This window comes from Tenrec ecaudatus, chromosome 1 (genome assembly GCF_050624435.1).
Source record: "Tenrec ecaudatus isolate mTenEca1 chromosome 1, mTenEca1.hap1, whole genome shotgun sequence".
NCBI classification, from domain to species: Eukaryota; Metazoa; Chordata; class Mammalia; order Afrosoricida; family Tenrecidae; genus Tenrec; species Tenrec ecaudatus.
Window position 1 is genome coordinate 218,401,826 of NC_134530.1, and position 27,703 is coordinate 218,429,528.

Genomic DNA, 27,703 nt, shown 5'->3' on the forward strand with positions numbered 1-27,703 from the left:
TTCTCCCGCGCGGGCTGCGGAAACTGGCAGCGCGGGGGGGTCCGGCCACGCGGGCGCCCGAAAGCCTGGAAAAGAGAACGGCTTGGGGTCCCGGGAGGGCGCCCCCGCGGCGCCCGGGACCCTGCGCACACCTCCCTGTCTGGGCGTGCGGGCTCGCCGGGACTCGGGGGCCAGACTCTCCCATCCCCTTTCTTGCGTCCCCCTGTCCCCTCTGTTCTTGGTATGCCCCGGGGACAGATGTCTTGGGGTCTTTAACATTTGGGATGCTGCAAATGCCGAAGTTAGATGAAGTCCCTCCCGGGAGGGCCGGCCGCGGGGGGGCTCGGGGAGAGGGGCGATGGCCCGGAGGAGCAGGTCCTGACGCTGCGAGGCTGGAGCGAGGGGCGCCGGGGCTTCGGGGCGGCAGCGCCCGGCCGCCATGGGACAGGTAAGCGGGCAGCGGAGGGACCGGCGCGGGTGAACCAGGGAGGTCGTCCTCTGAACCCCCGGTGTCCGACCTTAGTGGAGGGGTGGGTGGGGGTCCTTCCAAGAATGGGGTGATGGCCCCAAGGTGGCGGGAAGGTTGAGTGCCCCTGGAGAACCACGCGTACGTCCCACTCCCCAGCCTTCCCGCCGTCCACCTTCCCCGCGCCCGTGGCTCGGTGGCCAGGTTCCGGGACCCCCGAACGCAGCCAAACAAAAGGAGCCAAGGCTCCGGCCGGCCCGGACTGGAGGGCGCCGAGGGGGAGGGGAGCAGACTGGACAGGACAAAGGGCTTTTTAAAGAAAGCCCGGGCGTCTCGTTTCAGGGCGCATTCCAGGCTAGCGCGGGGTTCCCCGACCCACCCCGGCTCCGAGGCGGCACACACCTTTCCCTGTGGGCCGGGCGACCATTCCTGCACACCAGCAGTCCCGGAACCTCCCGCCCCCTCCCCCACCGGGCCCGGGGGTCCTGGGACTTTTCCCTTTCCCACTGCTGGCTCTGGCCGGCCGCGTAACCACGGGTTCCTTGAGTCAAAGTTTAGTCGTGCCAGGGACGGTTCTTTGCTGGGTGCAGTTTGGGGACGTGGAGATGTCGGGCCTGGCCCGACTTGTTTGGAAGAACTTTCAAGCTAGTATTACCAGAAGAAGATGGAACCGAAATAACGTAAAAAAAGAAAAGAAAAGAAAAGACTATAGCAGCGGTTCTCAACCTGTGGGTCGCGACCCCTTTGGGGGTCGAATGACCCTTTCACAGGGGTCGCAAGATTCATAACAATAGCAAAATGACAGCAATGAAGTAGCAACGAAAATAATTTTACGGTTGGGGGTCACCACAACATGAACTGAATGAAAGGGTGGCGGCATGAGGAAGGTTGAGAACCACTGGACTGTAGGATTGTGGAAGCGTTTTCGGAAGCACTACTCTCCCTTAGGAAAGGAATACGCTAAAGAGAGGCAGCTTTTCCTCTTCCTGGCAGGGGGTTCAAGATCAGTTCTGAAGACTGATCTTTATTTTCAGGGAAACCCCCCTCCCTCACCAAAAGGAGGTTGGACCTCTGACCCTCAGACTGGCTTGGGGCATGCCTCAGTCCTGGCCGGACCCCGTGGAGCGCCTGTGCAGTGAGTTCTTGGAGTCTCTATGGCGTTGGTTGGCTAGGCTGATTCCAACCCTGAGATTCAGGTTCTCCTGGCTTGAGAATTGCAGTGTGTGAATTTGGGGAGCAAAGTGTCCTTGTGAATTCCAGATCCATGCAGTGTGGCATATTATCTGTCCACCTACTCTCACTTACTGATTCGCTTACGACCACAGGAAACAATCTACTATCCACACTATTTTGTGTACAATAGACATCAGAAGCAACACACTCTGCAGTCTTGTAATTTGCCAGTTACGCAGTGATGTGGTCACCTGCTTTGGTGATCTGCTGCAGTGATTGTCCATCGCGGTGATGTGGTCACCTGCTTTGGTGATGTACTGCAGTGATTGTCCATCGCGGTGATGTGGTCACCTGCTTTGGTGATGTACTGCAGTGATTGTCCTTCGCGGTGATGTGGTCACCTGCTTTGGGGATCTGCTGCAGTGATTGTCCATCGCGGTGATGTGGTCACCTGCTTTGGTGATCTGCTGCAGTGATTGTCCATCATGGTGATGTGGTCACCTGCTTTGGTGATGTACTGCAGTGATTGTCCATCGCGGTGATGTGGTCACCTGCTTCGGTGATCTGCTGCAGTGATTGTCCATTTTCGAATAATGACCTGGTCTTTGGAAGCTACCCAAGTTGACTCAGGAAGAGTGGGTATACTTCTGTCCCCTGAAATCCGAGTTGGGGATTACTTGTAGGTAGAGGTTCTTCACTGGGCCCTTGGACCCAAAGATACCTATGGATAGAATTTAAAGGGTCGGTAAATTTATATAGGGAAAATACATTTTTATTTTAAAACAGAAATTTAGCATTGCCTTCGGTTATGAAGGCACGAATCTCCAGTAGCACTGGCAGTGTCTGCCATTTTCCACTAGTAGAATACACAGCCTTTTTCACGTCACTTTGCAGTTGTTGTGGACATCCAGAAATAATTGTTTGTGCTTCCCACTTGTATGACATTTCAGTTGGTGCCCGACCGACTGCTATTGTTGGGTGCTGTCCCCTCAGTTGTGGCTCATAGCAACCCTACAGAGAACAGAAGGAAGCCTTGCCTGGCCCGTGCCATCCTCAGGATCCCTGTCATGGCCAGTGCCCATTGTTGCAGCTACTACGTCTCAGTCCATCGCTTTGAGAGTCTTCCTCTTTTCCTCCTCTGCTATCCATCCAGTGTACCAAGGAAGATGTCCTTTTCCAAAGACTGGTCTATCCTAATAACATGACTGAAGTATGGGGGATGAAGTCTTGACACCCTAACTTTTCAAGAACATTTTGGTTGTACTTCTTCCAGGACAAAATTTGTTTGTTCTTCTGGCAGGGTCTGGTATCATCTTTAGTATGTTTCACCAACATAAATATACCAACTCTTCTTTAGTCTTCTCTGTTATATTCCACATGAAGCTTTAGCATGCCTAGGAAGCCATTCAAAATATCATGGCTTGTCTCAGGTTAACCTTTGTTCTCGAAGTGACTGCTTTGCTTTTTAAAAAGAGTTATTTTCCAGTAGATTTGCCCAGTGCAATTCTTGACCCCTGCTTCCATGGGCATTGATTGTGGATTCAAGTAAAATTAACATCCTTGAAAACATCATTATTTTTCTTTGCTTATCATGATGTTGCTCCTTGGTCCAGCTGTGAGAGTATTTTGTTTTCTTTCTTTTTAACCAGTTTTTGTTTTCTTTACATTTAAGTATAATACACACTGAAAGCTGTAGTCTGATCTTCCTTGGGAAGGCTCCAAGTCTTCTTCAATTTCAGCAAGCAAGGTGTGTCACCTGCCTAGAAGCCTGATGCAGTCCTGATGCTGTGTTCTTCATGGTGCCCAGCTTCTTCAATCATTTGCTTGGCATACAGATGGAATCAGTATGGTGAAAAGATGTAACCCTGACACATTCCTTTCATGATTTGAAACTATGCTGTGTCTCCTTTCCCTGTTTAAATGACCACCTCTTAGTCTGCATGACCACAATGGTTTCGTGTGACCACAGTGGACTCTTCTGGAATTCTCATTGTTCAAAACCGTATCCATAGTCTATTGTAGTCCCCACAGTCAAATGCCTTCGGTCGTCAACAAAACACAAGTGTCCTCTGCATTATTCAGCCAAGCTCTCTCTGACGTCAGTGGTGCTACACCTCATTCCAAGTTCTCTTGTGACTCCAGCTTGAATTTTCAGCAGTTCTGTCATGTACTGATGCAACCATTTTTTAATTGTGTTAAGCAAAACTTTAGTTGCATGTGATATTACTGATATTGTGAGATCATTTCTGCATGCTGTTGGACCACTTTTCTTTGAAATGAGCACAAATATGTTGTCTATTTAGTTGGCCATGTAGCTTTCTTCCAAATTTCTTGTCAAAAGATAGGTGAGTACCTTCAGCCATGCATTGGTTGAAATATCTTAGTTGGTATTTCATCAAATCCTGGAGCGTGCTTGTTGCCAATGCCTTCAGTATGACTTGCACACCCCCCTTCCATACCATCGGTTTATGATCACACACTGTCTCTTGAAGTGGTTAAACATCGACCATTTCTTTTTGATACAGTAATACTCCTCTCTTCTTTAATGCTTTTGGTGATGTACAAGATTTTCCCGTGCTGTTGTTAGGTTCCATTGAGTCAGTGCTGACAAAACCCTGTTCAGTCCTGTGCCATCTTCACAATTGTTCTTATGTTTGAGACCATTGTTGCTGCCACTGTGTCAATCCATCTTGTTGAGGGCTGTGTTAGTCTGGGTTGACTAGAGAAACAAATTCATAGACACATGTGTATAAGAAAGAGGCTTATATACAAGAGCAACTGAATATTGAGAAAACATTCCCGTCCAGTCCAGATCAAGTCCATAAGTCCGATATTAGCCCATAGGTCTGATACCAATCTATAAAGTCCCCTTCAGACTCACGAAATACATGTAATGACACTGAATGTAGGAAGATCATGGGCCAGTGGGTGGGAAGTCTTGTGGACTCAGTGGTGTTGTAAGCATCTCAGCTGGCTGGGGTCTCCACGTGGCTTCTCCAGCTCAGGGCACTAGTGTAGTTGCATATGTCTCGTCAGCTGCTATGTCTCCTACAGTGTGCGAGGAGGGCATACAGGAGTTCCCAGAATCTTCAGGAGAGGGCCCTGCTCACACAGAGGCCTGCTCACACACTAGCTATATCCTGATCGACAGGCTAGACTCCACCCCTACACTCTGAATCCTAAAGTTGACACTAGGTTATGTAACTACCACAAGGCCCCTCCATCTTGCCAATGACCTTCTCCAGGGCTTGATCTTTCCTGATAACATGTCCAATGTATTTGAGAAGCCTCACCATGCTTGTATCTAAGGAGCACTGTGGCCATGCTTCTTCCAAAACAGATTTGTATGTTCTTTGGCAGTCCATAATACTTTCAATATTCCTCACCGGCACCAAAATTCAAATTCATTAAGTCTTCTGTCTTCCTTATTCCATATCCAAATTTCACATGCAATGGCTTGGGTCAGGCACCCATAGAAATTTTGCCTGACGAATCCTTCAATATTTCAACTCAAGACTTGCATTTTATCTTCCATTCTTTCAGCTTGAGAAATATTGCACATGTTCTTCCATTCAGGATGTCTAATGCCAAGCCTTCACACATTTTATTCTAACAACTTACTTTGTCTTCTGTAGCCACTCACCCCTTAAAATCTGCAGTTATTTTACTTCATCATTTCTTTTGTTTGTATTAACAACTCTATGCGGTATCAGATAGAGTTTACATTCTGAGCATCTCATTTGCAGAAGGCTGTGCATGGCAGTCACCGTTCCAAAGAGAGGTGACACTCTACTCTAACTCAAACTCTAGAACAATATCATCGATATCACATGTAAGCGGAATTCTGCGGAAGATATCCGACAACAGTGGCAGCAGTGCATTGACAGGGAGCTGCCAGCTCAGACCAGACTCAGAGGAGGACGTGGAACAGAGGGTGTCATTGCTGTTGTCAGATGGAGCTTGGCTGAAAGCAGAGACTACCAGAAAGATGTTTACTTGTGTTTCATTGACTCTGCCCGGGCAGTTGACTGTATGGACCATAATAAACTGTGGATAATCTTGAGAGAATGGGAATTCCAGAACACTTCGTTGTGCTCATGAGAAACTTTTATATGGATCAAGAGGCAGTTGTGTGAATAGAACAAGGGAATGCCGCAGGGTTTAAAATCAGGAAAGGTGCCCATTGGGCTGTATCCTCTCACCATACTTGTTCAATCTGTCTACTGAGCAAATCTTCAGAGAAGCTGGATTATATGAAGAAGAATGTGGCGTCAGGATTAGAGGAAAGCGGATGTGAGGGGTGATCTGCCTGCGACATCTGTCACCCCATTGATCGCCAGGGTTGATTGGGCTGATCTGGTTGGCTAGGCGGGTGTCCGCTTCCTCCCTCTCCGCTCTTTGTGCATCCCTCCCGAAGCTGCGTGCTCCGTTGACGAGGACGAGCTTCCCCGATAGAAGGAAGACCGTCCTTTGGTCAAGGGTATATGAGTAGCTGCACTCCCCTGCTAGAACCTCCAAACAAGTCTCAAGGATTAGAGGAAAGCTTATTTAACAACCTGCGATATACAGGTGGCACAACCTGGTTTGCTGAAAGTGAGGAATTGGAGCACTTGCTGCTGGAAAAGATCAAAGATTGCCGCATTCAGTATGGATGAGAACGACAGATGTAAAAAAGACCCAAATCCTCACAACTAGACCCATAGATAATATCATGATAAATGGATTGCATTAGGTAACTGCTGTACAAGACATCTTTAGGGTATTGAAAAACAAGGAGGTTCCTTTGAGGACTAGTGTGTGCCTGACCCCAAACCATGGTATTCGCCATTGCCTCATATGCATGTGAAAGGCGGACAATGAATTTGGAAGCGGGAAGTAGAATCGATGCATTTGAATTGAGGTGTTGGGCGAAGAATCATCTTGTAAGTACGGAGGACTGCTGAAAGGACAAACTGATCTGTCTTGGGAGAAGAAGGGCCAGAGTGCCCCTTAGGGGCCAGGATGGCAAGCCTTAGTCTTACATACTGTGAACATGTTGTCAGGAGAGGCTTGTCCCTGGAGAAGGGCAGCGTACTTGGTAAAAGTGGGGGGTGGGGAGGGAAGAAGAAGGCCCCCAAGGTCTGACACAGGCGGCAACAATGGGCTCAGGCATAGGAACAATTGTGGGGATGGTGCAGGACCTCCCAGTGTTTCGGTCTATTGTGTGTGTGGGGGGGGGGGTCTGCTGTGCGTTGGAACCATGGCATCTGACAACCACACCATGGATGACAGTGAATGCCCTGAGCCATTTGCAGAGCCTGCAGGAGGTTGAAGCCTCTATTGAATTCCTTCTGACCATTGACTGGGCCTTAACAGTCTTGCCCTTGGGCAGGATGCTTGTAGAAAGTGGATTACCTCCACACCCTCTCCAGCCAGCTGGGGGAGGGACCTTCTCCCTCAGGGTCTTGCCAGAGTTTCCTGCCTGCAGTACTGGGAGGGGGTCAAAGAGTCCTGAATCATTCCTTTCTGTCTGCCCTGATTGCCTTGGTTGGAAGGCCCTGGGCTGGTCTTGTAAGCTCTTCTGTCGAACCTATTGCCCATGTGCCAATCCCGGTCCTGTTCCTGCTTCTGTAGTCCTACTACACAACTGGCAGATCACTACATTGTAGTAACTAGGACGCATCAGCTGTGATTTTTCATTAGTCACCTTTGCCCTCCCACGCCCTTTTAAAATCTTACTTCACCAGACCTTTGGGTCCCATTATGACCTCCTGCTAGCGGTCCCTGTCTGAATGATGTCTCTCTGTCTTTGTCCTTGTTTAATGAATGTTCTCCTTGAATTATATTTGAGATTTGGGGTCTGTTTTGTTCCCTAAAGCAGCGTTCAGTGCGAGTTTTTCCAAGGCTCTTCTGACATCCATTCGGTTCCGTCTTGCTTTTGTTTCAGGTCTTTTTGGTGACCTTTGGCTTTCTTTGTGCGATGATGCCCTTGCGGTCTGTCCCCCCACAGCCTGTCTGGCTTTTGGTCGGGCGTGTTCACTAGTATCCCAATCTGCCCTGGAGATGGTGTTGAACTCCCAGTGGGATAGACTCTGTCCTCGAGGTGGTGCTTTGGCACTCTTGGACTAGTTTTGGGTTTCTTCGCCTTGAACTTGAACTTGCATGAGCATTTGCTGGTCTGGCCTTGTTCTGACTGATCATCTAGAGATTCCCCATCATCTTTTTCCACAGATGTAGTCATGTTGACTCCTCTGAGATCCTGGTTAACGTTAATAGTTGACCACTGCTAGGTCCTGTTTAATGTTTATCAAGAGACAGTGTAGGACATGAAAAAAATTATCAAGGGTTTGTGAGGGAGGGAAGAAAATGAGGAGCTGATACCATGGACTCAAGTAGAAAGAAAATGTTTTGAGAATAATGATGGCAACATATGTACAAATGTGCTCGAGACAATGGATGTATGTATGGATTGTGATAAGAGTTGTATGAACCCCCAATAAAATAATATGAGCCTGAATATGAATATAAATGTGTATATATATTAATCTAAATAAATTATTAACATAATTTTTAAAGCGAGACATATATCAAAGCTATTTGCTCTTTCTGGCAATTCCCTACACACACCTGGAGCTGGGGAAAGGCCCACTCGTGCTCAGAGTTGGTCCCCGACCCCCTCCCGACCTTAGTGGTTATGGGTTGGGCTGCAGTTTAAACTCAAAAGCGCTCCATAGGAGGAAGACGGGGCTTTCTATTCCCATAAAGACTTACAGTCTTGGAAACCCACAGGAGCAGTTTTGTAGGGTCCTATAGAGTCGCTATGAGTGGCCATCGGCGGGATGGCAGTGAGTTGGGCTGGATTTTGATCTTGGATGAATGTGTTGTGCCATAGGAGACTGGGGGAAGGGCAGGGCTGCTGTCTCTGCCCGGTGCTTAGAGTGGCCGGCCTGGAGGACTCCCTCCGCATTGTTCAGAAATAGGGTGTGCACTGGAATGTGAAGGTGTGCAGTGGGGGCTGGGGGTGCAGGCTAGGGGAGGAGACTGACTTCAACTTGGAAAGAGTAGGCTTGCCCCCTCTGTACTGGGAGGGGAGTGAGGTTGTTAGGGGCAGGAGGGGAAGCAATCTGAGCTGTGCCCAGGTGTGGGCATCCCAGGGGGGTCCCAAGGTTTTAAGATGGGGTCTGTGCAGGTGGGGTGGGTCAGAAAGTGTGTGTGGGTGGGTGTGCTGTGGTGTCTTCAGTTCCAGACTGTGGGGGACAGGTCACAGGCAGCCTGAGCCTTGCTTCTCCCTGCTCCCCTCTGCCTTGAAATAGGCTGGATTCCTGCTTGCTGGAGAGTCAGCAGGGTGGGCCGCTGAAAGACTGGAGGTTTTCCTAGAAAGGGTTCCATTTCCAGTCCGTGGTCTCACATGCTGGAGAACTTAGAGCCTGGGGTCCCTGTTGCCCTCCTGGGGTGGAGGGGCCAGACAAGGTCTTTTGTTTGGACACCAAGGACCATGTAAACAACACTGGGGAAGTGATGGGCTTGAGGTTCTTGAGGACAAATGTCTGAGATATAAATCGAGAACAGCCCGCCCCCACCCAGTCCCCCTGGAGCCCAGACCCTCCCCACCAGGAGGTGCAAGCCTGCTGCCCTGCCTACCTCAGGCTCTGTCCTCCCTTTCCATGTGCCTGTATGGGGACAGCAAGGACCTGTCTCTGCTGCTCCCTGGAGGCACCGAGCCCACAACTCTTTCCACAGCCTCCTCTTTCTCCTGCAGAAGGACGGTGGGTTTCAACCACCAGCCTTTCAGGAGCAGCTCCAGGTTTAACCCATTGTGCCCCGCCCCCACTCCCGGCGGGAACCCCGAACACCTTGGTTTCTGGAAAGGGAAACTGAAGCGTTCCAAGGAGGGCAGCAGAGCAAGGGGGCTCGTGGGCACCTCAGAGCCCAGCACTTGGCAGCAGGGAGGAGGGCATGGCACAGACACCACCCCGGCTGCCTTCTGGGGTTCCTCCCAGGAGACGCCCCCCTACACTTCTCTCCACTCTCTCTGCCCCGGAAGTACAGGGGCCCAGGAGCCGCCTGCCACAGCCACTGTGGAATTAGTTCAGGGAAGGAGTTGCTCACCTGCTCCTCCCCTCTGACTCAAGTCCTAACAAGTAACCTGGCTCCCCTGGCCGGCCGCCTGGGCGGGAGGGAGAGAGGGAGGAGGTCGGAAGGCTGGGCTGGGCTGGGGGCGGTCGGGGGGAAAAGGAGCGGCCCTCATCCTGCGGACAGACAGCCTGCCCAAAGAGAGCACCAGCCTGTGGCCTGGCAGACCCCGAGGCAACATGCGAGCCCCCTTGGGCCCCTGACCCAAGCGCAGGGTGTTTTCTGGACTCCTGGACAACAGCCAAGAAGCAGGTGAGGGTGGGGCAGGGTTGAGCGGTCTTTGGGGCCGAAAGGCCGGCTGGCCTGGGAGTGGGGGAGCCTGGGCAGTGACTGCCACCATCACGGTTGCCTCCTCCTGTCCATGGCGCAGGGGTGGCATGGTGGGGCTGGAGGTCTCGATGGGAGGGGAAGGGGCTGTCCGGGTAGCTCCCCAGGAGAAGGGGCCAGGAAAGATGAACTGGAACAGAGAGGTCCAGAGCCTGACCTTGGGGCACCCTGAGAGGATATACATGGGCTTATCTCTACCCCCTCTACTCTCTTCTGGGGGTGCTGTCTGTCCGGGTGGGGGTGGGGCCGCTTCCGAGGGCTGGGACCTGGGCAGGCAGTGAGAGGAGCGGGAGTCCTGGTCCTGGCTGGGGCTGGGACAGATTCCTGTGTTGCAGGTGGGGGCGGGGTGGGCACAATACCTGAATTGCCCCTTTTTTTTTTTTTGGTTTGTTGGAAAGTAGCTCATGTGTCACAAAGGAATTTAAGTCCGCTTCTGTTGTACTTTCCCTCCTTTAACAGCCCCTCAGACCCGCACTGAGGCCTGCTGGGTAAGCAGTCTGGAGGGTGTCCAAGGCTGTGACTCCTCGCTCTTAAATTAAAAAAAAAAAAAATCATTATTATTAGCATTACTACTATTTTGCCTTACATCAGCAGTTCTCAGCCTGTGGGTTGCAACCCTTTTGGGGGTTGATTTCACAGGGGTCACCCGATTCATAACAGCAGCAAAATGACAGTGATAAAGTAGCAACACAAATGATGTGATGGTTGGGGCTCCCCACCCCATGAGGAACTGTCTGAAAGGGTCACGGCCTTTGGAAGCGGTTGAGAACCATTGCCTTAGATCTAAAAGCATGGCCTTAACACTGTGACCTGAAGATTCCCCTCATGCATTTCTGGGGTGGGGGACCCTGGGGAAGGACAGCTCTGGCCAGGGCCATGCGTGGCTGGCTGGGTGCCTTGCCCAGTCGAGAAGGCTTTAGACTCGCTCTAATTTTCATTGTACGCAGAGGAAAGGAGGCCCAGAGAGATGTGGTGAGTCCCGGTGTCCAGATCCCATGGCCTGCGAACTTTCCCGGCATCGGACTGGGACCCCTGTGACCCCCAGAGAGCGAGGGTCTGGCTGATCTGAGGACGTCTGAGGGAGAGGATAGAGGGATAAGGGCTGTGGGCTCACCCCCAATCCCTTTGTCCCTATACCCCCCTCCTCTCTGCCACAGTCCAGACAGTCACGGAGCCCCTGAGGGAGCAGGCTTGTTAGTTGGCACAACTTTCCAAGCAACCCCTTGGAGGTTAATAATTAATTAGCAAGCATGACTAATTAGTGACCTTCCCCATGCATCACCTCCTCCCCTGGTCCATCTTGCTGCACAGGCAGAGATGCCTGGCTTCCCAGCCCTGGCTCAGCAGGTGGGTGGAATAGTGGGCTAGCTGCCCCACTGCCAACTTCCTATCTGTGGGGAGCTGGGAGGGATTGACTGAGCTTTGGGGAGGGGTGGCAAGTGTGCCATGCTCACCGTGTGCTTTAGGATCCCCTGAATATACGGCCCCGCTCTCTTTGGAATGTTTGCAAAGACCCCACGTAACACCGCCCCCCCCTTTTAAAAAAACCCTATCATTCATTCTCTCAACCGCCTTGCAGAATTAAAGTCCCCCAATGCAGTTGCTCTCGGGGTTACTTCTTGGGTGATTGCTTTGAGAGGCGGAGCTGCTTAGCGAGGTCTATAAACACTTGTGATTGATTGCTCCTGCTCTCTGATGGAAGGGACTGCGGGGACCTGGGGACTGTGCTCCCTCTCCCTCTCTGCCTGGCTTCCCCAGAGAGGTTTCTTCCCTGTGAGCTGCACCAGGGGGTGGAGTCCCACCCTCCCCCACCAGCCTGTGCCGGGGCGGGGCGTGGGGTGGGGGGTGGGGAGGCAGGCAGGATAAGTTCCAGACAGAAACTCGGAAGGACTTTTGGACTCTTGCTCAATGGGGCTGACTCAGTGAGGAGGTGGCTGGGCTCTCCCTCCACCGCCAGCCTGGGCTCCGCCTGCCCCTCCCCACCCCTGCTCCTGCCAGCAGCTGCCTGGCCAGCTGGGTCCCTGACTGGGGTTGTGGGTTCGGTGAGGAGAGAGGGGACAGGCAACAGGTGTTGTTTGGGTGTCTGGTCGGGTTGACGCACAACCGGGATTGCTGCGTTCATTCCATCCTAGTGCTGTCAAGCCCAGGAGGCCACGCAGCCCTGATGTGGCCCCTGCCCCTGCCCCCCGCAGGTTCCACCTGGCTGTGGAGTGTGGCCAGCTAGGTCAGCTTGACTGTGAGAGGTCTCCAGGGCAGAGTTGGTGGCCCCAGAGCCCTGTTTCACTGGGGTTGCACCAAAGGCACCTGACTTTGGGTGAATTGCCTGGTCCACAGAGCAGGGCATCTTTGACTTTGGGGACCCCCAGAACAGGGCTTTGGCTGAGCCAAGAAGAGCCCTTGCCCACTGAATATGCCTCGAGTTCTTGGGCTGGGCACACATGGCATCTTGGTTCCGTGCCACAAAGGCAGGTCCCCAGCTCCTGGCTTGGCCCTCCCAGCACTTCCTTTCTAGCTCCCGTCCTCTTCTCTCTCTGCCCTCGCTGGTCAGTCTCCCCAGACCTGGGGGCTCCAGCCCCTCTCCTGGAAGCAGGGTTAATGGGGAGCTGGGGTGGGTGAGGAGCTCTCCCCTGTTGCTCCCCCAGACACCCCCCTGGCTGATACCTCCCTGTTCCCCCCCTACCCCACCCCCAAGCCTCAAGCACCCCGTGTGGAACTAGGGGACTGACATAGATCTTTGTGTTGTTGTTCTCTAACAGCTGGGGGTACCCCAGAGCACCACCGCCACATCCTAGTCCAGGCTGGGAGCAGTGGCAGCCCTCTCTGCCCTGTGGCCCCTCCCCGCAGCCATCTGCCATGGAGAGTAAGGATGAGGTCAGCGACACGGACAGCGGCATCATCCTGCAGTCTGGTGAGTGTCCGGGGATTCCCACCTGCCGACCCCAGCCTAACTCTCAGGCTGGGAGGGTGGGTGGTGAGGGCCTTGGGGATGGAAGAAGGGAGACCTTGGCTAGCGAGAGGTGATGGGCAAGGAGGGTGGGTGCCAGAAGCCTGCAGGGCCAATGAAGTCTTTCCCTGAGGCTCTGGCCCCATTGGAAGCGGGGGATCTGCAGTGCTCTGGGTTAGGATCAGTGATCAGCAAGCCCATTGCTGCCAAGTAGATTCCAACCCTGGGCTCTGAAGAATCTGCTCTGGCCAGTGTGATGGGCTTATCTCTCTGGACTGAGCTGGTTGACTTGTTCTGGCCTGTTCTAACAGGGAATAAGAGAGAAGAGGGGTGTGTGTGGGTGTGTGTGTGTGTGTTGAGGGAGAAACGGAAATAGAGGCAGAGCAGGGGAACAGATAGAATGTGAGACAAGAGAGAGAGAAAGGAAGGGAGACCCGCAGAGAGAGGAGCAGCAGGAGCTATCTGCAGTAGATGGAGGTGCAGGAGAGGCTCTCTCTGCAGGCTGCCCGCCTGGACGGCAGCCTGTCCTTCCGAGCTGTGAAAGGAGCTGGGGCACTCGGTGTTTCGTGGCGCCAACAGCCCACAGCAGCCAGCCACGGTGCATGTGTGCTTCCGAGGACTCCCTGAGGGCACGCTGCCCACTGTGCTCTCCCTAGGCCCAGACAGCCCCATCTCCCCGGCCAAGGAGCTGGCCCACAAGGAGCTGGCCCACAAGGAGCTGACCCACGCAGTGCGCAAGCAGCAACGAGCCCTGGAGGAACGCCTGGAGGCCTGCCTGGAGGAGCTGAGGAGACTCTGCCTGAGGGAGGCGGTGAGCGCTCCGCTAGCCCACCCGTCACGCACAGACATCGGACCACATTCTGGGGTGTTCAGGCTGAGGCTTTCCCTGTTCCTGAGGGAATCCTGGACAGCCTGGGGTACAGTGCCCAGAGGCCCTCTCGGTGCAGCCCCTGGATCTGAGGCCTGGACAGGCCTGTGGAGAGAAGGGGCGTTCGCACGGCCCAGGGAGGGATGGACACCTTGTGATCAAGGACCCCTGGTGGCTCTATGGTTAAGCACTTGGCTGCCAACCCAAAGGTTGATGGTTTGAACATTCCCAGTGGCTCCCTGGGTCCTTCTCATAAAGCCTGCAGCCGAGAGAGCCCTCAGGGACAGTTCCACTTTGTGACATGGGTGTTTCCTTCTGGAGGAGCTTGGAGGGAATCGGATGGTGCTGGGCAGTGTGAGTTCACGGTGACCTCCCTGGGTGGAGGGTGGGAGGGGCATACCAGGGGCTCTTGGAAGACGAGGCACTTTACCATGCAGATCCCGGTGTCAGGGCGCCTGGCTTGACATTATTTCTACCCTAGGAGTTGACGGGCACGTTGCCAGCAGAGTACCCCCTCAAGCCAGGGGAGAAGGCCCCCAAAGTCCGCCGCCGGATTGGAGCTGCTTACAAACTGGACGAGCGGGCCTTGCACAGGGAGGTGAGAACTTCGGGAGGCCACCCTGGCCGTCTTCTCCCAAAGATTTATCAATGAGCCTGTGGGCTCCTAGGCCACGGGAGTACTTAAAGACACAGTCCCGAAGCCCAGCACCCTTACCTTACAAGGGTGCTTGGCCCCACGTCCCATGGAGAGGGACAGGCTCTGTCTGGCGCGAGGACCCTGGGTTTGGTCGCCAGTGGGCAGTAGACCAAGTCACCAGCCCTGACCACAAAAGCATGTTCCGACAGGTTACTCGGCACCCCGAGGGCCATTCTCTCATCTTTCTCAGCATAGGTGGGGAAGCTCCAGCCGTATGAGTGGTGACAGGTTCTCATGGGCAGCCACTTGGCTAACCTTCCCAGCCCTTCGGGGTCAGGAGGGAAAGTGCCCTACTTGGGTGGCTGCCCTGCCTCACACCGTGGGCGGGCTCCGGACCAGCTTTTCAGGCGGGTGGAGATAGCGCATGCTCACTCCTGGCATCACCCACCACTCCACCCTTTGCCCCACATCCACGGACACTGCTGTGCCCTCCCCCTGGATCGATGCCCTCCCCCTGAACTCCCCACCTCTCCCCTCTCCCCTCCCCTTGCTCAGGACCCTCTGAGCGGCCTGGAGCAGGAGCTGGCCCTGCAGCTGCAGATCGCGGAGGCGGCGCGGCGGCTGTGCCAGGAGGAGAACATCAGCCGGCAGGCCCGGCGGCAGAGGAAGCACGCCATGCTGCAGGAGGAGAAGAAGCTGCGGCAGCTGGAGCGCTGTGTCGGGGAGCAGCGTCGCAACAGCGCCACCCCTCCCGACGCTGTCCTCCCGCTGGGCCGAGGTGAGCCAGAAGCTTCCAGACTCCATGGGGCCAGGCCAGGCCAGCCTGGTGTGAGCTTCCAGGGGACCACAGGCAGCTTGGCTCTGTTTACACGTGCTTGCTAGTACTGCCCATGCGTCCCCAATCCACTCCTGCCCGGGTGAACCTCCAACCAGTTGCCCTGGAGTTGCCTTGCGGTGTCCAGGTGTGTGTCCTAGTAAAAGTGTGCTCCAGAGGCTGAAAAAAATAGTTGAAGCAAGATCACCAGGCCTTTCTTCAGAGGTGCCTCTGGGTAGACTTGAACCTCAACCTTTTGGCCAGTAGGTGAATGCTTTAGCCATTCGCATCACCCGGGCTGCCCAGACCTGCCTGTTATCTATCCTCTGCAGCCCCAGGGAGGCACGGGCCTCCGTCCTGCCAGGGCCTCACTCTCCCACCTTCCTTCTGCCAAACCAAACCAAACCAAACTCACTGCCCTGGAGTCAGGCGGATGTGTAGCGACCATCTAGCACAGTTAGAACTTCCCCTGGGAGTTTCTGAGATTGTGACTCTCTATGGGAGGAGAAAACCCTGGAGCGGCTGGTAGTTTTGAACTGCTGACCTTACGGTTAGCAGCCAATGCATATGTAACCACTATAGGACTAGGACTCACTCCTTCCTCTCTTCCTTCCTTCCTTCTATGTCCCCCTCAAATAGTGAAGCTTCCAGAGGACTTCTGGACAGAAGCTGTTGCCCCTTGTCCCTGAGGCTAGCCCGCAGGGTTTACTTGGCTGGAGACCCCTCCAGACCCTCAGAGAGAGGGGGCTCATCGAGGTTTGGGTGATGTGAGACATCTGTGAGCCAGGCTCGGAGGTGATGGGCTTGGCTTGGCCTGAGAGAGGCTGTACCGGAGCCAACCACTGCTGGGCACAGCTAAGCCCTGAATTGTTTCGGGGGGCCACAGCCATTCATGGAGGCATTGGACTTAAAATCCAGCACACCCAGTACCACACCCCACAGTCCCTAAGTGTCTCTCACCAGCCTGGTCAAGAGTAGAACCCTTCCGTTCTGCTCTCTGCGCCCCGTTCTGCTCTCTGCGCCCCGTGCGTGATGCCCGTAGTCTGGCCCCTCAGCAACTCGGCCTGCGGAACAGTACCTGTAGGGCAACCAGTGAAATGTCAATGTCCCTAAGCCAGCCGACAAGTGGCTCCTTGCCCTGAGTTCAGCCATCTTTCTTTCTAATGATACGAATACCGTTTGCCGCCTGGGCACCAACCGCCTAGTGCCCATGGCTCAGCCCCTTCCCCAGGCTTTCACTCTGGGTCCCAGGCTGCCCCAGCTGGGCCTGCTGGCTCTCTTTTCTATCACATAGATGAGGGAACTGGGGCTTGGAAAGGGAGTTGGGGACAGGCCAGTGACCCTGGGGCAGTGGTGGGTTCAGAGGGCTGGTCCTGGACTGGGTGAAGCCTTCCCCACCCACACCTCGACACACACACACACACACACACGTTCCCATTCCTGAGTGTCTGGCTGGCTGGCTTGTTGCCAAGGTCACTCTCCTCCCTGGGAAAGCCGTAGTGAGATGCCTCAGGGCCCTTCCTTGACCCTGGTGGGGGTGGGGGGTTGTGCCTTATCTCAGCGTAGATCTCTCTGATGTTCTCACTCCCACCAAGCACCTCTAATTTAGGGGAGGGAGGGTGTGACCCACACTTGCCAGGCCTCCTTCAGCAGCCAGGAGGAGAGGATGAAGAGGCCTCCACTGACTAGTTGTCCCCGTGACCAAGGAACAGCGGATACTCCCGTTTGAGTGGCCCAGGCTTCTCTCTGGTTGTGATGTCTCGGGCCTGGCCTGGCTCCCAGGTCTTCACAGCTCCAATGGAATGGAACTTCTGCATCCTTCCTCCATCCCAGCAGGGCCCCTGGCACTTGAGTTTCCCTTGAAAGGCAGTCACTGACCTGAGCATGGCAGTCCCCAAAAGTTAGCTTGTGTGTGTGTCGGAAGCACTCAGGGTAGTGAGTGCCATGCTGGGCGGTGAGCTCTGGTCCCTGTTTGCCACACCGCCCTGTGGCTGGGTGGCAGAGGTGGGGGTGTCACTCTGCTGCCATTATTGTGATTGATGACACCCGAGTTGGGAGTGGGGAGCAGGCTTGGACATGCCTGGGGCTGAGAGGTGGTTGCTTTGCCTTAACCCTGTGTGGGAGGCAGACAGCCGAGGCTCTGAAACATGTCCAGGGGGACTCAGCAGACCTCGCTAGGTTGCTGCTGGCTGGCGCCCTCCAGCTCAGGAGTGAAGACCCCACCGCCCTCTGGAATTCAGGCTCTCTTCTTGACATGGCCTTAAAGCTGGGGGTTCTAGGTTCAGCTCCGAAAGAGGCTTCTCAGGGCCAGTCATTCCTGTCGGGCAGCTCCTCTGCCCAGCTGTGCTCGCCCAGCAAGGAGGAAATAGGGAGGGATTTCATAATTAGCTAGTAGCCAGAAGGTATTTTGAATATAAATGAAACAAACACAAAACAACCAAACACCACTCCCCCCACCCGCCCTCCCACCCAATAAACACACACACACACACACACCATATCTATACAAATGGGTTTCAATTTGAGAAAGTCTTTAGGGTCACCCTGAGGATTAGCCAGGCCTCCGCAGAGCATTTGGGTGCTGTATAGCTTTGGCTCCCTGTGGCACATCAGTGGAGAGGGGCCCCTCTGCTCTGAGAGGGAGCCGAGAGAGTGCGTGCAGTGTGCTGAGGGTCGCTGAGTCTAATGTCACCCCTTCTGAGCCCTGTGACCCCCTATGATAGAGTGGGACCTCCCCCATAGGGCTTCCAAGGCCATTGTCTTGATGGAAGTCAGCGGTCACATCTTTGTCCCTTGGTTTGAGGAGCTGCCAACCATTCGGCTAACAGCCGAGTGCTTATAGCTGTGCCAGCAGGGTCCTTAGGGCAACTGAGAAACGGGATCACAGAAATATTGCTAAACGTGTCCATTGGTCACTTACCACTAATGGCGATCCAGTTGGGCCAGGCATCTTAGAGAGACCAGTACTTGCTCCTCAGCCTGGCTGAGGCTCTAAGGGAGGGTCTTGCTGAACCAAGAGCCACAGGAGGGGGAGCAAGGCCTGGGTGGGGCCTTGTGGTCAGCTCCTGCGTCCTTGTGGCTGCCACTGGGAGACAGAGACAGTGAAGAGCCCTCTGCAGCCACGTGGGTTTGGCTGGCTGACAGCTCTGCCACGCCTCCCATGCCCCCCCCCCATTCCCCCCCTCCCCTGCCGCAAAGATTAAGTCCTCTCTTTGCATCCTCCCCCTTTGGGGCCAACACAGCTCTGATCTGTTTGTTTGTTTTCGTCAAGGTTTGGGGTGATGGGAACAGTGTTTCCCATATCTAATTCTGGTTGTGTTGTTGGGCCATGGCGGGGGGGTTGGGGGGTCAGGTCCAGAATCTCTCTAGCTTGACATCTGCTAAGGATAAAACTCTTGCTTCTCTGGTTGTTGTGAAAGATCAGAGGCAGGGAACCAGGATCCAGTCCGAGGCTGCTGTGTAACTGCATCCCAACGCCAAGGGTAGTTGGGAGCCAAGCTGGGCACGTGGCTTCAGGCTGGGCTGCCTGACAAGGTTGGAGAGCTGCTCTGGGTAAAGCCTCTTCATGGAACAGCCTTTGGAAACTAGTCTGTGAAGGTCCAGGTAGTACATAATCGGGGCTTCCTCAGCTGTACTGCCCCTGCGGCCATTGCTCAACAGTGAACATGAGTGTGAGAGCAGCCAGGCGCTGTGTCAACAAATACGCGGAGCTGTGCTCCAGCAAAACTTTATTTGGAAAGAAAAGCCCATTGGGGTTTGGCCCACAGACCACAGTTTGTCAACCTCTGTAGTGAAGGATTCCAAGACAGCTGGGCTTGTTTACTTTGCGTAGAATGTTTTGAAGGTAGTGACCTGGGCATGAGGCACTTGCTAACAAGAAAGTGAGTAAGGCGCGGTGGTTAAAAACACAAACTCGGCAGTCACACTGTGGGCGTGAAGTCTGACTCAACCACTTTTTCACTGACTGGCCGAGGCCAAGTCACTCATCCCCTCCGAGTCTTGACTTCCTCGACTGTCACACAGAGATGGTCATTCTGCATGCAACCAACCTGCTGCCGTCTAGCCGCTCCTGACTCATGGCAACTCCATCTGTGTCAGAGTTGTGCTCCACCGGGTCCTCAGTGGCTGAGATCCCCCGGGAGCCCATTTCCAGGCCTTTCTTCCAAAGTTCCTGTGGGTGGATTTGAAAAGCCAGTGCTTCCTTTACAAGCGCCTGACCGTCTGTTAGCAGGGCGCTTAGCCGCTCGTGCGTCCTCCCTGCTGTAGCGCCCGTGCCGACTCACGGTGACCCTGGAGGACAGGTAGAACTGTCCCTGCGAGTTCTGAGACTGTCACTCTTTACAGGAGTAGAAAGCCCCAGCTTTCTCCAGTGGGGCGACTGGTGGTTTCAAACTGCTGACCTTGTAATTAGCAGCCCAACACATAAAAACTATACCACCAGGCTCCTTCAGACTGCAATACAGAGATTGGATAATATATAGAAAAAATAACACACAATAGACATAGGAGCTGCCACTACTGCTCCTCATCTTCGTTCTCATAGTTGGCAGTGCTCTGTGACTTCCCTAAGTCACCTCACACCCCTTCTCAGGATCTGAAGGGCAGTGGCAGAAGTAGGCTCCCCCTGATTTCCTGGGGAGTAGTGGCTGCAGCCAGGAGCCCTGTGGGAAGTGGATTAAGTATCCGGCTGTTACCCAAAGGTCGGCATTTCGAACTCGGCAGTCCTCCCGAGGGAGGGAGATGAGGCCGTCTGCTTCATAAAATATGGAGAGCCGTGGACACCCAGTGGGGTATGCAGTCCTTCTCTGCCTCTGGAGTGGCTACGAGTCAGGGTTGACGCCATGACGGCGGGTCGTTGCTGCTGCTGTACCATGTGAAGATGCTATGCTCCATTTGCTAGGAGGGGCTTTTCAGTCTCAGCAGCTGGTGACGGGATGGTCCTTCCACAGCATGGATCCTGCAGTCCCTAACCTGAGTCAAGTGCTTACAGCCTCACAGCGCACCTGTACCCCTCACATGCGTCTGGTGACACACGAGAACTCACTCCACCTGGGGGCCTGGAGTTGAGCTGTCTTTGTGGTGTCAGAAAGCTCCTCTCTCTCTCTCTCTCTCTCTCTCTCTCTCTCTCTCTCTCTCTCTCTCTCTCTCTCTCTCTCTCTCGTATTCCTTTCCCTCCCACTGCTAGGAAGCTCTAGCTTTGGACAAAGGAAGAAACTGAGGTCCAGAGCTGAGAAATGGTCAGGGCCATTGCCGGAATGAAAACCCAGGTTTCCTACCTCCTAATCCCGGATTCTTTACTTTTCACTTCTTCCAAGTAGTAAACTCGCCTTCAGTGTAGTACTTGGTCCACAGCAGGCATTTCCTTGAAGGGGATGCTGTCTTGGAGGAGGAGGGGCCAGGCCTGGGGTGCTGGGTGCCAGGTTTGTGCAGTGGGCCCCTCACCTATCTCTTCTCCCCCTTTGCTTTTGCAGAGCTCAGTGCCTCGGATGACAGCTCCCTGTCGGATGGACTTCTCTTGGAGGAGGGTGAGTGGAGCAACTTGGGGACAATTGTCAGAGCTGGGTGTCTACCATAGGTCTTGGGGCCTTGGCAGGAATTACTCCTGAGAATTCGAATGGGATGTGAAGCTTTAGCAGTCTAGGGGGCTGGTTAAGGCAGGGGCTGACTGCTGATGCCTGGGTCTCAGATGGGATGTGAAGTCAATTTCCATGTGCTGCTCAGGTGAGGAGTTACGTTAACCCCCCCCCCCCCAATTTTAAAAGATCCCTGGTGGTAATAGTGGGTTATGTGTTGGGCTGCTAACTGCAAGGTTTGTGGTTTGAAACCACCAGCCACTGCTCAGGAGAAAGTCGAGGCTTTCTACTTCTGTAAAGAGGTATAGTCTCGGAAACCACAGGGCCAGTTCTACCCTGAGTCGGAATCGACTCAATGACAGTGGGTTTGCCTTGGTTTGGTGGCACAGTGGATTAAGTAGCAGGCTGCCAACTGAAGACTCTGTGGCTCAAACACATCTGTCACTCCCTGAGAGAAGGAGGGAGCTGTCTGCCCCCGTACAGATGCGCAGTCCCGGAATCCCCAGCGAGCAGTTCTCCTCTGTCCTGTAGTATTTCTGTGTGATGGAATAGACTCCACAGCAGTGGGTTTGGCCTTGGTTTTCCCAGTCTGGAAACTGAGTAACTTTGGTGGCAGGGAGAGATGGATTCTGGGTTAGCCTATTAGCCTCTGGTGCCCAGCCTTCACCCAGAGCCTCCACCTTGCTGGGGTTCTTTCCATGACATGCCTGTCAGAGCTGAAGAGTGACCCAGCCACAGGGGACCGCCCTCCAGAGCCTGTCTTGTAGAAAAGAGGATGGCACTGGGGGAGGAAACACAGGTCTGCAGATGAAAAACAGGTTTGCAAACCCTGAAATGGGCCAAGAAGGTGGCCTGGTGTGCCCGTGGGATGCCCCAGGCTAATAAGGAAATAGGCTATGTGGGCAGGAGACAACAAGAGAAATGGGTCAACAGAAAGCCAGCTGCCAACATGGGAACCAGGGCAAAGGACAGAGTCCAGTCGAGGAGTTGGGCAAGTCCAGAAGAGTCAATCTGGAGAAGGCTTCTCGAAGGAGCGAAGTGTAAATAGCCCTGTGAGGCCAGAAGCCCTGAGGGAGGAGGAAGCACTTGGGAGTCTCAGGATCTGAGCCCCGGCTTGGAGCCATGGGACAAGCCAGCTCTGGGAAGGAGGGCAGGGACGGAACTGCTGGGGTTCTTGCTGGACTGGTTCCCATAGCCGCTGTCTCACCAAATTTCTTTAACCCCAGCAGAAGAATCTCAAGGGCCAAAACCTCCCCCAGAGGCTCCGGCTACACCTTCCCGGCCTCCCCCACCCCAGAGCCTTGAGGCGCTGCAGCCAACAGGACCTGAGTCTGGGGACGTGGAGCGAGCCCCCATTCAGAATAGCCCCTGGAAGGAGACCAGCCTGGACCACCCCTACGAGAAGCCCAGGAAGTCTTCTGAGTTCAGCAGCGAGTCTAGGTCTGCCTGGTGGGGAAGGCAAGAGGGAGGGATGGGAGCAGGCGGGAACTCTGCTGGGGGTGACCTGGGATTTGGTGTATGGAAGCTGGGTTGGGTAGAGGAATGGGAGAACACCCCTCGTTGGCTGAGTGCTAGTGGGTGTGTGAGCTGGCATGGAGACCCCCTTTTACTGGGTCCCCATTCCTCTAAGTGCCCTGAAGGAAGGCATTCCTTCCACTGACCGGTCCCCCTTCTCTGCAGCAGCCCAGCCACCACACCCCAGGATGGGCCCAGCATGTCCAGTCTGTGGTTGCCAGAGCCGGCCCCCTTCCACGGGGTCCCCACCCTCAGCATTCCTGGCCAGCAGCAGGGCCACATCAGTGCCCCAGCCACCCCTGAGATGCAGGGGAGGAGAGGCCAGTCTCAATCTCTGCGGTAAGAGACTGCACGGCCAGGGCTCACAGTTGAGGGGTGGTAGCTTCTAGAAGCATCTGGGACTCCCCCTGGATGGTGCATGGCTAACACCACGGCCCAATGTAGATGTAGGGTAGGATCAAAGGCGAGCCGTTTTTATCCAAAGCCTCCAATCAGGGGTGCTTTTGGTTTTTGGCATAAATTGATTCAGGTTTCCGACCTTTGGCCTGTTCTCCTGTGCCGGCAGATATTTTGCCATCATTTTATTTTTGGTCACTGGATCCCCAGTGGTGTAGTGGTTATGTATTGGGCTGCCAGCCGCCATGTCAGCAGTTTGAGGCCACTGGCCATGCCAAGGGAGATGGATGAGGCTTTCTCCTCCCATCAAGAGTAAAATGACCTTAAAAAAAAAAAAAGAGTTACAGTCTGGGAAATCCACAGGGGCTGCTCTGCCCTGCCTTTTAGGGATGACTAGATAGTAGAGAGTTTGATTATGCAAATTAGAAACAGACACCCCCTTTGGGCTGACACAAACCTTGGCGGTTTACAGCCCCCGTGTGGCTGCCCTGTGTGCAGCTAGCTGCCCTGGGGACCACAGGCCGCTTTTATGCATTCACCTGACCATGTCCTGCCGGGCAGATGGTGCCCACAAAATACCAGTGAGCACAGCAGTGTGCCTAAAGTGACTGGACAGACGTGACATGTCACGTAACCTGCTGTACAGGGGCAACAGTGTCTGAGTGACAGAGGGGACTGCTTCCCTGCAGTGGTACCAGTACCTACTGTGGTTGAGTTGACCCGGTGCCCAAGGACCCCATGTTGTGCAGAACACATTGGTGCCCCAGGGCTTCCAGTGGTGGTGTTTTTATTTGTTTGTTTAGTTTGGTTTTTCAGAAATAGATCTCTAGCCTTTCTGGTGGGCCCTTTGCAGCACCCGGGAGCTCCCTGCAGTGTCGGGGTGTGTTACATCCCCGCATTGGGTGTTTGTCTGGGGCAGGGTTGCTTTAAGGCTCATCATGGCTGTGTCAGATGCCCGGTCCCTCTGCCTCCGCTGTTGAACCGCCATCTCTGAGCTTTCGTGTGCCCCTTCCTCCGCAGGGTGGACGCCTTCCGCGTGGGGCTGGAGGGCCGGGGCCGCAGCGCCTTCCCCCGCCGCCGCCCCACTCACTACACGGTGACCGTGCCGGACTCCTGCTTCCCTGTCCCGAAGCCCCCTGTCTACCACTCCTGCTCCGAGGACAGCGGCTCTGACGTCTCCAGCATCTCCCACCCCACCTCGCAGGGCAGCAGCAGCCCGGATATCTCCTTCCTGCGGCCCCTCTCCCCAATGGAGCCCCCTCACCACCCCGGGGCTTGGGTCCTGACCGGCGGGAGAGAGCTGGTCACTCACTACCCCCAGCTGCTGTTGCCCCCTGGCTACTTCCCGCAGGCAGGGCGCTACGTGGTGATGGCCGAGAGTCACCCTGCGGCGTACGAGGAGGGGGCTCCCCTGCGCTACCAGCGGCTGGTGGCCGCGCACAGCCGCATCGTGCGCACACCCTCCTTGAAGGACAGCCCCGCGGGCCGGGCGCTCAGTAAGGCGGCCGTCACCGAGGAGCTCAGGAGCTGGCACGAGCGCGCGCGCCTGCGCAGCCTTCGCCCCCACTCGCTGGACCGCCAAGGGGCCTTCCGCGTCCGGAGCCTGCCCCCCGGGAGAGAGGGCTTCCCCCGAGCCCTGGGGGCTCGCACTCAGGTACCGATGCTTCGAGGGTGGCCTAGTCCAGGCAGAACCCCCGTCATGGGCTAGCCGGCGCGGGCAGGTCCAGGAGCAGAGAGGGACAGAATGCCTGCAGCCTGGTCCCCAGCTAGGGACAGCGATTGGAACATCATTTCCCCTTGGCTTTGTGAGTCGTCCTGGATTCCCCGAGGCGCCGTGCTAATTTTGCCTGCCGCAGCTAGCCCACAGCACATAGCAGTGTGGCTCACTGAGATGGTCTTTGCAGACAAGACTTATTCCTCTCCCCCTCCCCCTCCCAGGGCCTCCGAGATAATACACAAAACCCATCACCCTCTGTTGCAATTGAGGAGCCAGTCCAAATTTGCTGGGTGGAGTGAAAACCCAGGGTCCCTGAGGTGGACATATGTCTGCAGAAGGCAGACCAGAGGGTGGGTGCTGGCCAGCTTCCTCCATCATCTCCCAGCCTCTCAAAGCTCAGAGCCCCTACTTGCAAGCTATCTGAGGAGATGAGTTACTTAGCCCCTCTGGGGCTCTGTTTATTCTTCTATAAAATGGCCGGGGTGAGATTCTTATCTCCTGGGGGGGCGTTGAGAAAGGAGTTAGCCTTAGTCAAGTGTCAGCACACAGGGAAATCTGAAAACACAAGCTCACTGCCTCCCAGTCGATTTTCACTCAGAGCGACCTTGTAGGGCAGGGTTCAGATGTCTCTGTGGGTTTCCAAGACTGTCCCTCTTCGTGGGAGTACAAAGTTTCATCTCTCTCCTTTCAGGGAGGGCTGGTGGCTTCAAACTGCTGGCCCTCTGGGCAGCCACTGACTTTATAGCCCACTACGCCACCTGGGCTCCTCCTAGCAAGGACTAGACAAGTGAAAATCTCATCCTTCAGGGCCCTAGCAGCCAGGCTCCAGGCTGGGGCCTAGCAGAGGATAGAGCACTCGAGCATGAAACTTGGCCCAGTCATCCCAGCAGGCCTAGCCGGCCACATGTCCCTCCCCCACCCACCTGGCACCCTGGGCCTGGCAGCACCCTGGCCTCCATCCCCAGCTGCACCCTCCAGCTGACATGCTTTTCCCTCCATTCGAGCTTGGACCTGCCCTTGGCCTCGGCCCAGCCCGGCCCAGCCTGTCAGACTGGGAAGGTGACAGAAGTGGGCCTGCAAAAGGGGGAGAAGGAAGTCGGGTGCCTGTCAATCCCCAAAGATGCCTGGAGTAGAAGTCGGGCCAGGGGGATCTGAGGGGGCAATGAACCTCCTGGGGGCGGGCAGGGGGGTGGGGCGGGGCTGAAGCGCAGAGCTGGGGCAGTGCAGATCACTGCCCTGGAGTGTGGGGGGGTGGTGGCGGGGGGCCACACTTGCTGCCTGCACTTATCTGCCTCACTCACCCCACTCTCTCCTTTCTTCCTGGTCCTGGCAGGTCCCCACCGTGTGTGTGCTCCGGCGATCACCTGAAGGCGCCCCTGTGCAGGTCTTTGTTTCTGAGAATGGAGAGATCATCAGCCAGGTGTAACCAGGCCAGGTGTCCCCCTGGGCCCCACGGTTGGAGAAGACTCTTTCATCTCAGGGCCAGGCCAAAGCCCACCCTGCCCCTGAGCATCTCCCTTAAGCTACCTCACCCGCATCGCTGGCCGATGGCCTGGAGCTGAAGCTTTTGGGTTTTTTACTCTTTTTTTTTTGTAACAGTTTGGTCCCAGAAGCCCTGGCCTGAGGACCTATATGTCTTTTGCCCTAAGATTGCTGTCTGTCTGGAGAATGTGTCTTAACACTTCAGAGACTGGCCTGCTGGACTGGAGGCCCTTGCGTATCTGCCTGACAGCATTTGCCTCCTCCTGCAAGACAAGTGGAGGGCGTTTGAGAATACCCCGGACTGTCTCTGGGCCCCTCTGATCTGATCCTCTGTGAAGTGGTTCCAAGAGCTTGCCCAGAGACCAGCCCCTGACCTTCCTGTCCCATTCTCACAGGTGGCACATATGCACAGGTTTCTCCCGATCTCCCAGGTTTCTGGGCACCATTGGGATCCACCCCCCCCCACCCCACCCCGGCCTGGGCCAGGGGGAGAACCCCCACCCCCCACTTCTTTTATAATGTGCTCTGTGATGCACACACCAATCTGTAGACTGTAAAGGTCAGTGGTGGACTATTGTCTTCCTGGCCTTGGCTCCTTTCCTGACCTGTAAGCCTTTTTTAGGGGCCTTACATCCCCTGCCCTCTCCATGGCCTGGTAGTGCCCAGCATCTCTTTCTACTCGGACCCCACGTCCTGTGTTTGCGGCGTCACCAGACTGTGGCATCCGAGGGCAGGGCTGGGGCTGGGACCGTCCATGGTGTCGGTCGGTGGAGAGCGAGCAGCCCACCTTTTGGTCACCCTCTCTAGGTGTCCTGTGGACTTGCAGTCCCACTATACCCTGACTTCTGTTGTTCATAGTCCTAGAAACCAACACCCCCCCAAACCTTACCAAGTTATTTGGAAGGGCACCCCTCTTTTATGATGTGTTCTTGAAAGGATCGCAGCCTCTGCTCCCCACCCAGTGCGACTTCTGCTCTGAGTTCGTCCATTTCTCTTGAAAGAGGGAGCATCCGCGGGGGTACAAGATCTAGACATTTCCAGCCCGCTCCCCGGTGAGCTGATGTTTTTCCAGGTGCCCAGGTGCAGGCCTGGAAACTGCCCGTGCAGAGGAGAGCCATCTATAGTCCCTGGGGTCAAGTTCTGGGTCCTTCTTTGATATCACGTCAGGGTCCCAAATAGGGATCGAGCTTCAATGAGAAAGCAGCCGTTCTCAGGCGACTTGGCGAGGGCAGGGTGAGCTGAGTTCTGAACTTGCCCACAGTCCAGAGACTGACTGAAGACACTAAAAACTTTGATGTCTGACACAAAGGGGCCACAGTTCTTCCGAGTGGGATTGCGCAGGGTGCCGGGGGAAGAACAAGGCAGCCTGGCAGAAGGAGGGGGAGAGGGGTCTGGGGAAAGTCCCTGGCATTTCTTTTCTGTGCCCTGACTGCATCCTGCTCTTCCCCCAGCCCCTTGGGGCTGGCCTTGCTTCCCATTATATTCCTGTGCCTTTCTCCCACTTTGCCTCAGCCCCATCCTCCAGGGTACAGCCACCCTCCTCTGCTACCCAGAGCTCCTTGGGCTGAGCCAGGAGACAATCAAATACTGCCTTCCCCAGCTGAGGGCTCCTTCTATTAACTTATTGGTCCTACCCGACACATGGTATACTCAGCTGCAGGGCCAGAACTGTGTGGGTTTTAGTGCCAAACACATCAATA

General features: G+C 55.0%; 1 protein-coding gene across 2 annotated transcripts; it reads left to right on the plus strand.

Moving 5' to 3' along the window:
* On the plus strand, nt 1-27,703 carry INAVA (innate immunity activator). Of its 2 annotated transcripts, none has more exons than XM_075528806.1 (10): nt 1-427; nt 12,814-12,965; nt 13,658-13,812; nt 14,351-14,467; nt 15,062-15,284; nt 20,792-20,845; nt 22,120-22,333; nt 22,574-22,747; nt 23,825-24,458; nt 25,855-27,703. In XM_075528806.1, the coding sequence occupies exons 1-10, from the start codon at nt 264-266 to the stop codon at nt 25,945-25,947; spliced, it is 1,980 nt and encodes a 659-aa protein (XP_075384921.1). In that variant the 5' UTR covers nt 1-263; the 3' UTR covers nt 25,948-27,703. The 2 variants fall into 2 exon arrangements, with proteins under 2 accessions (XP_075384921.1, XP_075384920.1); XM_075528805.1 differs by having other exon boundaries at nt 153-427; nt 22,123-22,333.